This window comes from Centrocercus urophasianus, unplaced genomic scaffold (assembly GCF_019232065.1).
Source record: "Centrocercus urophasianus isolate 14NV4802_14NV808 unplaced genomic scaffold, USGS_Curo_1.0 seq_20, whole genome shotgun sequence".
NCBI classification, from domain to species: Eukaryota; Metazoa; Chordata; class Aves; order Galliformes; family Phasianidae; genus Centrocercus; species Centrocercus urophasianus.
In genome coordinates this window covers 9,591,106-9,603,675 of record NW_024884756.1, presented here as the reverse complement: position 1 = coordinate 9,603,675, position 12,570 = coordinate 9,591,106, and the positions used below count along the sequence as shown (strand labels likewise).

Genomic DNA, 12,570 nt, shown 5'->3' with positions numbered 1-12,570 from the left:
TTGGTTTTTGTGTGTGTACGTATACAAAGGATTTTCTTATCCTTGTCTTTCAGATAATAAGGTTCCATGCTGGTGCTCTTCCTGTCTATGTTGTTTCTAATATTCTCCTTACCTATGGAGGACAGTTGAGTACACTGATGTCAACAGGTAGCTTTCTGGAAAAATATTTTTTCTAGCGTTTTGAATTAATTACTTCTCCAATTTACTGTTGATGATTTAGCAGTTGTGATTTTTTTTTTTTTTTTTTTTAAGCCAGGTATCACTGAACTTGAGCAAATACTTCGGATATATATTCTTTAGCTTCAGCTTTTGTTGATAGTTCTCCATAGTTGTGTTCTAGCAGTTTGCTTTTTCTTTCCTTGTGAACAGCGTATCAACGTATTTTAGTATTAATAGAAAACTACTTAAAAATACATGTAAAAATTAAAAATACAATGTCAAGATAAACGAAACAACTTAATCTTGCATGAAGATGAGATTTGGAGACTGGTTATTAGATGTGTCTTAAGACAGAATGCATTTTCGTTTAAGTTCAAGTTGGTATTTTTAACAAACTCCTCTGGAAGCTCTTGTGCTCTAGAACCTGACCATGATTGACGCAGTGAATAAGGCCTTCTGATCATAGAATCACAGAATCTTTTAAGTTGAAAAAGACTTACGATATCAAGTCCAATCATAATGCGGTAGGCTGACTGACAGTGTTGTCGTAAGACATGGTTATGTTGAAAGTGAACTTTCAAATTTTTTCCTGAATTTGCTTTTTATTGTGATTAGTCTTTGTTCAAGTTCATGACTAAATAATAACTATAGGTGCTTTCTGTTCTTGATTCTAGGCCAGTGTTCAGAATTTTCACTTGAACTAGTTAGAGCAGCTAAGCCCTACAAAGTAGAACCAATTATAAGCATTGTTGTGTTTCTGCAGGGGTAAGTTTGCATTATCTTTTTTTTTTTTTTTTTTTTTTTTTTTTAAAGCAGTTTCTAAAGCAAGAAAATTCAGAATAACTGTTGGTGGGATGATTATTATATTATGGTCTGACTTTGATTTTGTTTGAAAGCCTGTAAGTAGGAAGAGTAGTTGACTGATTGTCTTACTGTTGTAGCAAGTGAAAGTGATAAGTAATACTGCTTTCATGTTTTTGGCAGGTTTAACTGGTTTAGAGAGATATGGGATTCACTCTTGCTACCAGAGGTGGATGCTGCTGTACTGAGTAGTCAGGATGCATGGTTCCCCCTTGTGTCCCTGATTCTATTTCTTTTTGGGACAGGCATTGCCTACTGGAGTGCAGTATTTTTCTCTACGTTTCTGAGAATCTTCTCTTCATTATGGTTAACTCTGACTAGGTAAAACAACCTTATGCTCTAATTATGCTTTTTTAGATGTCTGCAGCACGGTCATTTTTGTTTGCTTCAATGTGAGTGGTTGGATGGATGAAATTCTGCCTGATTTTAGACATATGAATGTGCTAGTGCTAAGTACTAATGAAGGAGAGGTGCCTCATATTCCTCATCACGCATCACCAAAAGGCAACTTACATGGTTTATTATTGTCATGCATGGTTCTAGTATCTTATGCAGGTTCTCATACAGTCCTGAATTTCTTGGGGGGGGGGGAAGAAGGAAAAAAAAAAAAAAAAAGATGATTTATAAATCTCTCTAAAGTGGAATAGTATTTGTTTGGCTTCGGCTCAGTATTTGAAAACATTCTGATGTGGCCAGCAGCAAATAATTTGTCATTAGCTGTCTGTGGAGTTTTTTTCCTGTCAAGTAGTCTTCTCAGGCTGCCCAGAGATACAGTTGATGCCCCATTTCTGGAGACCAGGCTGGATCAGGCCCTGGGCAACCTCTGATTTAGCTGTAATGTCCCTGTTCATCGCAGGGGAATTGGACTAGATGATCTTTAAAGGTCCCTTCCAACTCTAAGGATTCTATGATTCTATGATTCTCTTTGTGGTTATTTTCAGTATTTGTTGCAAAAGCTTTTAAGATGTTTTCCAAATAATACTTTTTTCCCATTTTCACTGTCTATTTTAATACTGGAATGTTCAGTGAAATTCAAAGAAATTATAGATATTGCACTGTCTTCCCCATGGCATTCCTCCATTTTTCTATCTCATCATCTCATCTTTGTCATTCTAGTTTCATCCTTGTCTCTTAATAATGTCTTCTGGAAAGCTGGGACTCCCAGTAAGCTTTCCTATGTCGCTCATGCTGTGAGCAAGCAGAAATTCCTGTCTGAGATGAATGTCACAAAATTAATATTGCAAGCTTATTGTTGCATGCTGCTGTGTTACCTTTGAAGACGGCAGAGTATGAAATGTTTGCAGTTGGAGTCACTTGAACGTGCAGCTTGCAGCAGTAATGATACAGTGCTGGTTCTCTTTGTCTCAGAGAAGAACTAAGTGACTATGTAGATCTAGAGTTAGGATAAGCTAATGCTTTACGTTCACAGAAGTATGCTGTGTTGCCCCAGTGAAGTAAAAGTAATGCCTTAGTTACAAGGCAGTAACTAATAATGTGTTAGTTACAGAAAGGTGTCTGATGAAGTTGTTTTGTCAAGTAGCTTATGTGGCAGCTGGTGTATGTTTGTCTAACCTTATTTTTTCAGTGCTTCATCAGTTTGGGAGCAATGCATTCTCCTGAGTCATTCGTGAAACAGTGATTGTTAGGAATCTTGTAATGACATCAAAACTACAAAGTGTGAGAGTGCTTCTGTCTTTTTTCAGACCTGCTGTGCTTTCGAAAGCTAAATTGATTACACCCAGAAGACTCTGCATGGTGGGGTCCCTTGCTTTGGTTAGCTGGACCACTTGTGGTGCATTTGCTCTATTCATTATTTATCTTCAATACTTGTTCAAGGTACTGAAAAGCTAAGCACTTTGAATTTGTATATGAAGTCAGAATTTTGTATGTTTTGAATTAAAAGTGTTAAAAGCAAAAAATGAAGGCTAGCATATTGTATACTTGAAAGAAATGTTACAATTTAGGTACTTGAAATTTTTTTTTTTTTAATTTTTCAACTTTGTCTTGTACTTCTTAGAATGATTTTGTTGCTTTGATAGTACTTCTTTCAAAGAAATTTAGAGTCCTATATGCATGCTATGATTATTTAGTTGCAATTTTTATCTTACGGATATGTCGTGTTACAAAATCAAAGGCTAGTAACTTCCTTGAACAAAAGCTTCAGTGAAGGAAGGTCCTGAAGGAATGTTCTGTAGAATACTTTCTTGAATACTCTTCACAGGTCCTTTTGAAGTAAAGGGAGGAAGATGGATATGTGGCTATACTGAATTAGAATTTTTGTTATATGTCTACTCTGATCCCTTGACTGGTGCTATGAGGATCCATATTTAGTCCCTGCTGTTCAGTTTCCATGGTCTTCTGTGCATCAGAGTGTCTAACTTAGGTATCTGATTCACCCTATGGCTGTAGAGTTGCTAAAACAGCTGCTATCGTTAGTTTCTAGGGAAGCTTAGGAGCACAAGACTGGGAGTTAAGGGTACAAAAGGAAGCAGCCTGCAGGTGGTCTGAGGTAGGTAGGTGGCAGCAGAAAGCACAGCATGAGCAACAGGATTTCTCTGTGGTCTTCGAACCTGAGAGATCTCCATTGAGGCCCTAGCTGTTAAAAACAAACAAACAAAAAAAGTCAATTAATAATTAGCCCCTTTATTTTTTTTGTATGCTACAGATTTCATGTGAAGCAACTTTACTGAAAAAGTGAATCTGTCTTACAGGTTATAAAACTGAGTGTGAATGTGAGAGCAGAGCAAAACGTGCTGAATAGGGTGAGTGTGTTTACTGTTTCTGTTCAAAATTCTATGACCAAGAACTGTTTGGCAAACCTGTGCATTGTAAATTATTATCATCCTGTCCTGGCACTACTATGTTGTGCTGTGTTAACTACGTGGCTGCAGAGCTTGCTTAGTGTATGCATGATGAAAATATAGGACACAAATGTCACCTTCTGTCATATATGATTATTGCAGTCACAGTTCAAGATCACTGCAGTGTGAACTTGTCTGAAGATTCCAGTAAATTGGGAACTGTTTAGAAAGAAGAGAAGAGGCAAAGTATTGCTGTTTTTCATGCATTTTCATTTCTGATCCTTTTTCAGTTACTTCAATGTATAGTATCCAAACTGTGTGTGGATACTTGTGTATAATATCTACCTGTTCTGTTTTGCAGTTAAAAAAAAAAAAAAAAAGCAGTTTGCAAGGAAAAGTTTTGACAAATTTCTTTGAAATTTTTGGGTCTCCCTTATGTTTAGTTTAAATTCTCTCTTGCTCTTCTTCCATATCCAAATAATCTTTCTTATCTTTGACTTGTAGTTTTTTCAGTCATTGAAATGTAGCATCTGCCAGCTTACTAATTTGTCTTTATTATTTATTCTTAGAGCTACTGTTTTATTCCCAGTTACGTTACCTCCTGTATTTCTTCCACGAATGATCACCTGTGATTTTCGCCCACATGCTTTATTATTTCTTTTATTCTGTTCTTCCTCCTTCCAGGAACTCCGTTTCTTATCACTGCAGTGGTGTCAGGATATCTCTACTCTCCTGAACGTCTCTCTATTCTTTTCTTCCACAGACCCAAACTATTAGTGTAAGAGAAATTGCTGGATGCTTTGAAGTGGAACTGTTGAGCTTTGCTTTTGATGGCTTTTTGAGGGATAAATTGCAGATTTTTTTTTCCTGAATCAGAGCTTGTATGCTACTGTAGGGATAGCTTTTCCTTCTTTGTCCCTCTGTATGAGTTCTATCAAGCCAGTGCATGCTCTTGTTTTTTTGTGTTTTTTTTCAGGAATTGGAGCGCTCAAAAGAAACTTCACAGAATTCCATTGGATGCACAGTCAAAAAACAGGATTTGATAGACAGTACTGCAGAAGCAACACAGTCTCTCTCAAGCAGTACAACCGCTGATGCTGCTAACAGTCTGAAGATCCATGTTACAGTGTTCAATTTATTCACATGGATTGTTCTGCTCAACTTGCCATCTTTAGTTTATTGGTTAAAAAATCTCAGGTAACTTCTTAAATTGTCAATAAGGGTGGAAGAAAAGAATCCAAACCTTTGAAGATGCTTACAATTGCAAATAGTTGATTCTTCAGATTGTCTACCTTATTATAGCATCGAAGAGTGCCGTTAACTTTAACTGTTCTTTCTATGCAAACTGGCTTTAGTTACAATATAAGTAGATGTTAAGAGAACCAATGGTATGTTGAAGAAAGTAATGATTCAAAAATAATTTAAATTCAGCCAGGGATGGCCTTATTCATTTTATGTTCATTGTTATTAGCACAACTGTGCTTCATAATTGGATTCTATCTCGTGGCCTAGTTTAGAAGTAACGTGCCCTTAAAACTAATTCCCTCTTTTGCAGGTACAATGTTAGACTTGACCCTGATCCATGTAGAGCTACAGCTATTATACTTGTATGCATTTTAGAAATTCTCATGAATTCGAGTGCTTCTGAAGTGAAATCAAGGTACTGTAGCCCAATCCCCAGTTGTTTTACTGTTTATTTCTTACCACGTCAGTTTATGTGTTAAAACTTCATTTGCACTTCACAGTTTTGTAATTATTCAACCTTCACAGAGATGAATAAACTCGCATGTTTTAAGTCTTAAGAACTAGGCAAATGAATGTAGTTCAGGTAAGTGGAGAAAAATCACCTGTGTTTACCTTGTGGACTTAAAGTATTTAATATCTACAACATCAGTTGCGTAAAGACTTGTTTTAACTGTGGTTTTTTCATTCATTCATTCATGTAATCCTTCTAACTGTTACAGAATCCTACTGTATCTCAAAAATTATTATCTGGAAGTTAAAAGGATAAGAGGACTTCAAACTGTTACAGTTATGTACACGTAACCTCTCCTTATAGGAGAGGTGTTTTTTTTTGAACGTGCCCACATCGTGCTTTGTTTGGAGCACTTTGTTGTGCAGTTCTTCCTCTGACATAAAATTAGACATTGTCCCATGAAAAATGTGAGGCATGAAATTGCCTCACAGATTCATATCTCCACAGAAACATCATTGGGCATGCTGCAGCATGTAATAGCAAACTATAACCATCTCAGCTCAGGACTTAAATGTATAGGTGAACTGAAAGAAACGAAATTCCAGCTGAAGAGCATGCAACTTTTATACCATCACTCTCCTTGAGGGGGCTGTGTTTCTTTATTATGATAGTGATCATATTTTCAGACCCCAAATTGCTGCAGGTTTTTTAAAAAAGTGTTAAATGTTCACCACAGCTAATCGTAGTTATTGTTTCCAAGCATATGAAAGAGCAGAAAATAATCAGGAGTGATTAGCATGGTTCCACCAAGAGGAAGTCATGCCTAACAAACATGAAATCATAAATCTGATGGATGAAAGGGGAGCAGTGGATATTCTCTATCTAGACTTCAGAAAACTTAATACTAAGCAGTGTAGTTTATCTTCTTGACCAGTACTTGTTAACTCAAATGATGTAAAACAATGCATATTTCTGTTACTGAGAATTTATTTCTAAATTTACATAATAATAGTGTTAAATGACATTTATTAGCCTTTTTGCATAATTTCTCTTGCTTATATATCAATTATTTCCCATTGAGCCTGTCTTTTTTTTTTTTTTTTTTTTCCTATTTTAAAAATGGTAAATCCTTGAAATCTATGCATTCATTTTCTAAAGAAAATGAAATAAGGTATTTGGACTCCTGCACATATGGCCACAAAAATGGCAATTTTTTCTTTCTATTCTTACAGCAAACTCCTGAAGATTGCGGCCAAAGTTCCACTCCCTTTGTCTGTTGCAGTGTTGGCTTTCGGACGAATGCATTTATACAAAGTACCACATTTTGTAACTTTTTCTCTTCTTCTACATGTGCTGTGTTGTGTTGTGTAACATTGGTTTTACATAAGAACAGTGCAGCCTGGAAAGTTATGGTGGTGAGGGGACAAATTTCAACAAAGGAATGCCTAGACCAGAATAACTTGTGTTATATGGGAAAGATTGCTGAAATGCGATTACTTTATGAGAAGCTTTTGGTTCTGTTAGAAAGTTTCTCATGGTGTTCATTTCCTGACTGTGACAATTAAGTGAATTAACTGTGCGTGTGTAAGCACATGAGTTGTATTAATGTTACATCTCAACACTCCGTTTGCCTTGCAGACACTTGGATATTTCACTGTATTTCTTAGTTGAAATAGACTTTTTTTTACTCAGTACACTGTACAGTGCGTATGTTCTGGACTTGCTTCTCTTGCAGGTCAGAAGTATGCTGGTTAGACTCAATAAACTTCAAGCACACTGTGACTATCAGAAATACTACACAGCCAAGTATACTTTCAATCATTTTATGCTACATTTAAAAGCTGTCATACTTGTATCTAGTCAAATCAGAATGTACTGCTTCTATAGAGCTGTTATTTCTAGCAAATTACTAGTTCAATTACTGTTAGATGAGTGAGAGATTAATGAAAGTTTTAAACATTTTCATTTTTGTGAGAGTGAGAAAACAATGACAGCTTGTGTGGCTTTCTATTCTGGAAGCTTACCAGCAGATTCATAAACAACTGGCTGTAATGTTGTTTTAAAACATGGCCGATTTTGTTGGAATTTTGTTGATTCAGAAATGACTCCTTAGACCTCATCCATATGTAGGAGGTAGCAAATTTTAAGGTATGATGCAAGTTGACACTAGAGTTGCTATACTGCAGTTTCCAGATAGCCAAGGCAGGGTTCTTTCCTGTTGTAAATGGAGAGTCTTCATCTCATGGTAAATGTCCATACAGTGATTTAATATGAAATAGCTACAACATATAAATCCACGCCTTGCCATACTGTGCTAACTTCCTTCTGTGGATGAGCTCTTAGGTAGTACAAAAAACTGTCTGTAATTATTAGCTCTACGTAAAGAATTATCTTAGTGCCTAGATGCTAGTGACTGCCATTTACAACGATGCCTAGAATAGCTGTGTGTAAGGAATTCTATCTCCTGGCATGTGTTTTGCCAACAGAAGAAATCACACTAACCGTTATGTTATTTAAAATGAGGTATTGATTCCATGTAGAGATGAGTGCTACTACTTGCTTCTTTGTTAGCTGTCTCCACTATCTGAGATAAGTCATCTTCATATGGAATTACTATGCCAGCTTGATTACCTAATAGGGATAATAACAGGAAATCTGCTACTACTGTCAATTGAGTGTATTCTTAATATAGAGGTAGAGCCTGACCCATTGGTTTAATCTTGTTATTCTTGCCTGAAGTGCCTCAGTTAGTTCTAGCTTGTTCTTAGAGTTAATTCATCTGAGCTGCCTGAAAAGACTTATTAATTCACACAGTGACTTTGAAAATGAACCTATTCTGTCTTATAAACCAGTCAGCTATTCAAGCTATCACTTAGTCATTAGAACTGCTCTCAATTGTAGTTAACCAAACCACCTGTTACTGCTGTCAGTAACCTACCTGCTGATCTTTAAGTCTTAACATCCTATTGACAAGATTAGATCATGTGCATAGTGTTAGTAAATCAGAGAAGTTAATTGCATTATATCTTGATACTGTCTAAACAAATGTATGCTACAGTATATGTATATAAGATAATTTGTGTCCATATATACTTGTAGCTTGATTTAGCCTAGAGATTTCTTTTCAGGCACAGAAGAATAGAGTAGTTTTCCTACTTTCAGGTGGCTGTTAGTGTGATGGACAGTGACAGAACTGCAGTGGAGTTGGTAAAAGGCCATCTGTAAAATGTGCAAAGGTCTGATTTCTGTGAAAGATCATTTCCTTGGCATTCATGGTCCCTTTGGCTTACTACTGTATTTTGCTTCCTATTTTGGGTTGCCATTTTTATCACTTCTTCATGCGTGAACCCATTTGTTGGAGCTGTTGGAATGATCAGAATAAGGAGAGCAAACAGTCTCAAGATGTGGTAACTTCCAAAATCTGGTGGTGCATGAAACATACCAAATCACAACAGCATAGAGTAACACCATTTTTCTTATTTAATGGTATTCTTGTAAGCTGGGAATTTTGTTGATGTTGCTATCGTTCCTCATGAAATGGGTTACAAAATGTTATGAAATGATTCTTATGTGATTTTGAAGGCGTAGGTAGGAATGGAAAGATATAATCCTTAGTCTGAGATCCCAGGTCTGTTGAGGTTTTCAGACTTTTCTCTCTCTTCTGTTGATGCTTCCTTTTCCAAAGGTCATTCACTTTCACAGGGGGAAGAAGTAGGTAGTCTTATTGCAAATTTGGATTTTGTATGCTTTGTGTATCGTTGCTAGATGAAAAACGTGCTCTCAGAGATGTGCACTGAGGTCTGGCAGTGACTGAGGACTGTCTAACTGCCGTTTGAGAGATGAGGGTTCTAATCTCAGCTAGATTCCCCGTATAATCAGTAGAGGGGATTGGGACAAATGTCAATTCATCCAGTTCTAAGAAGAGATTTTACAGATTTCCAAAGTAGTTTTTCAGATAAATAGTGTGATTGTACTTTTGGAGAAAAGACTTCTGTTCTACAGATTTCTAGTTTGGCCACCTCCCTCATTACAGTCTCAGCAGAAATGTGGGCTAACCCACATTTTTAATTGGCTGTATGACAAAGTATAAATATTACCAGAGCATCTTTTTGTATGAGTGGACATTTATAAAACAGCTTTTGGGAAATACATTCTCTCAGTACCTTTAAATCAAAATTCCAGTTTACTCTTCCAACTTGAAACTATCTGAAGTTACTGGAGAAGATCAAGACAAGCTATTTCATGATGATTTAAAGCTCCATGCTGAAAGGAGCATCTCTGCTAACTCCCACTCCAAGTTTATTGTTCTGTTCCTTTTTAGAAGTTGAGATACTAATTCTGCAGAACCACTGTGGATGTTTGCCTCATTTACGTGGAGATCATACCGTGTAAAACAAAGACTTTTTGGCTCATATGTCAGGAGACAATCAAAATAATAATGTGTGCCTCCCTTATGTTTTTGTAAGCTGTTAGAAAGGGATTAAAGGGGAGCAGAATCTTTCTTATTATGCTGCAGTAATAGCTATACCTATAGCTATCAGTTCACAAAATATTTGTATTTGTAAGGTAAGGAAAAGGTGTTATTTCTTAACTGGAACTACAAATGGTGATATTTGCAGGATTGATTTAAAGCTGGTTACAGAATGTCACATTTTTGCATCATCTGAAAAGGGGATTTGTCTTTTTTTGTTATTGTTGTTACGTAAGGAAAAAAAACCAACCACAGTAAATGAAATGCCATTTAATTTTATTTCTAATACTTGAAGTTCTGCTCTGATGGTTTCTTTTTTTGAGCTGATACATACAGAAATTTATTCCAAAGTACTCATTTGCAAAGTTAAAATGAAATCAACAAAGCTGACAAGTGTAGTTGTATTGCAGAAAGAATGGGGGCTACCTGTGTGCTAAAGAGAGCTTTTTAACTACCTGGGCCACCCTTACAGTCATTCTTTAAACAAAATAATAATAATAATAATAATAATACCTTGATACTGAAAGTAAACAAACAAGAGGCAACGAAAAGCATTATTTTATAGGTTGGTATTTGATATAAAGTCTAATTTTCCATCTGTTTGCCGGTAACAAGGTTGTAAACCTGTCACTTAGCTTTTTTTTCCCCTAAAGTCTGATACATCTCCTTCAGATCTTGACAGGATGAACAAAGCTGATTTGTTGCCTGTGCATAAAATGAATATTTGGGAAGCCTTTTTGAACAAAGTTTATGTTTTTAACTTTTTTAACAAAGTTAAAGTTTTTAACTTTGATGAAGTTTAGTTCAATGCATTGATGAGTGTGCTGATAAGGAAAAAGTTTTGTTTGTTTATACTGAGAAAAAGTGCAGCCATTTACAGACCCTTAACACCCTGAGCTACTGAAAATGGTTTTGAAGGCAGTGATCGTGTGTGTACAGTAATTGTGCTGCTGTTTCAAATCACCAGGCCAGTAGAAAACTGTTAGCTGCAGAAGAGACTGAGGTCAATGCTTTTTACATGTCATGGTGAATGTTAATTGCATAATTTTCAGGTTTGGCTCTTTAGATCTCCTTTTCAGGGAGACATGATCAAACTAGCCTTTGTAAGCACTTAGCACTGCGCCCTAAGTGGTTTTAAATCTTCTATCACCATACCTTTAGGGGAGCTGTGTTTCTGTCACCAAAGCTGTGTGCTGCTCTTACATACCTCTGCAAAAGTGTACCAATGAGTGACAGTTGAGAAGCAGATTCATTTTTGATGTCAGAGTAAAATAGTTTTTCTACCTTTTCCTAGAGCTATAAGCTAGTATTCATAGTAAAATACTTGAAGTCTCTTAAAGATTATTTGACAAACCTATTACAAATATATATTTTTTATTTATGGAAGAATGTATTCAAAACTTCTAATTGGGACATTGAAAGATAAAATAATAAGTATACATTTAATCTTATTATAAGCATTCCATTTTTTTTAAAACAAATATGAGTATTTAGAAAATTCTATAACTTCTACTGAAGTCTGCCCACCACTTCAGTTCTTTAGTTATGTCTAAGCGTGGAACTGCTTCAAATATATGCTCATGGCATTATAGCCTAGAAACCAAAGTCAAAGCTGTGACATTTAGGCTGCAAGTTGTTTTAAGATTTAGGGTATCATTCTATGTTCTTATATGCATGCAGGTTTTGCAAGTCAATCTCTCATAAAAGATCTTTTAAGCTCAATTTCTCTGCGGTTCTTGATGGGTTGTGGTCTAAATTCTCTTAGAAATGTGTAGTATCAGAGCTAATTTTGTCTCTCTGAAGTTTGGGAATGGTACACAAAAGCTTGTTACTTCGCAGTACGTTATTCCAATTGCTCCTTCCATACAGAGTTATCCTTCATTTGCTCCATCCTTCTGCTGTAGCACAAATCTAGAGGTTTGCAGTAATGGCAGGCACTACAGATGATGTAGTGAAGATCTGTCTGTCCTGTAGGCTGTTGCTTTTTTGAAGTTTTTCATGCTCATTGAACTACCAATGAAGATTTTGCTTTCCTCCAAATTCTTAAATTACTTCAAGGCTTATATTAAATGTTTAGATGGGTACCTTTTTATATGTTAAAAGCACTCTTTTGGGATCAACTCGGGCTTCTCTATTTCCCATTCATGTCACTCTAAGTGTGAAAACAGTATTAGACACCAGTACCTGACAACTGAAATATTTTACAGAAGTCTGCAAAAGTAGACCTGAGATGCATAATGAATGCCAGACCAAAACTGAAAATGTGGAATTCCTCACTGTGACTGTGACTTGAAACCGCCAGAACACCACCACCACAAAACAACTGAACCCACAACCGTATGCCTTAAACCACTAAATGAATACACACTAACTGTAGCCTGTGAACTTGTGTAGCCTTGTTTTTCTTTTTTTGAAATCAGAGGTAGTCGTGTGCATCGTACTGATAATTGGTTTGAGGAAAGTCATTTTTAATTTTTTATTTTATTTTTTTTTTTTACTACATTTACAGGCATTAAGGTTCATGAGAAGTGCAATGCACTTACGGTTTGGAATCACACCACCCAAAGGCAGGAAACTTTAGC

The 12,570-nt window shown here is 36.1% G+C and overlaps 1 protein-coding gene across 1 annotated transcript in view; it reads left to right on the top strand.

The window, feature by feature from the left end:
* Positions 1-10,002, top strand: part of PGAP1 (post-GPI attachment to proteins inositol deacylase 1) — a 33,399-nt gene extending 23,397 nt beyond the window's left edge. Inside the window, exons 20-27 of the mRNA XM_042822363.1 lie at positions 54-147; positions 834-924; positions 1,144-1,341; positions 2,724-2,856; positions 3,732-3,782; positions 4,798-5,018; positions 5,377-5,481; positions 6,750-10,002. Coding sequence (XP_042678297.1) covers positions 54-147; positions 834-924; positions 1,144-1,341; positions 2,724-2,856; positions 3,732-3,782; positions 4,798-5,018; positions 5,377-5,481; positions 6,750-6,888 — 1,032 coding nt within the window. The 3' untranslated portion in view covers positions 6,889-10,002. The remainder of the gene's footprint in view (positions 1-53; positions 148-833; positions 925-1,143; positions 1,342-2,723; positions 2,857-3,731; positions 3,783-4,797; positions 5,019-5,376; positions 5,482-6,749) is intronic.
* Positions 10,003-12,570: the final 2,568 nt, after the last annotated feature.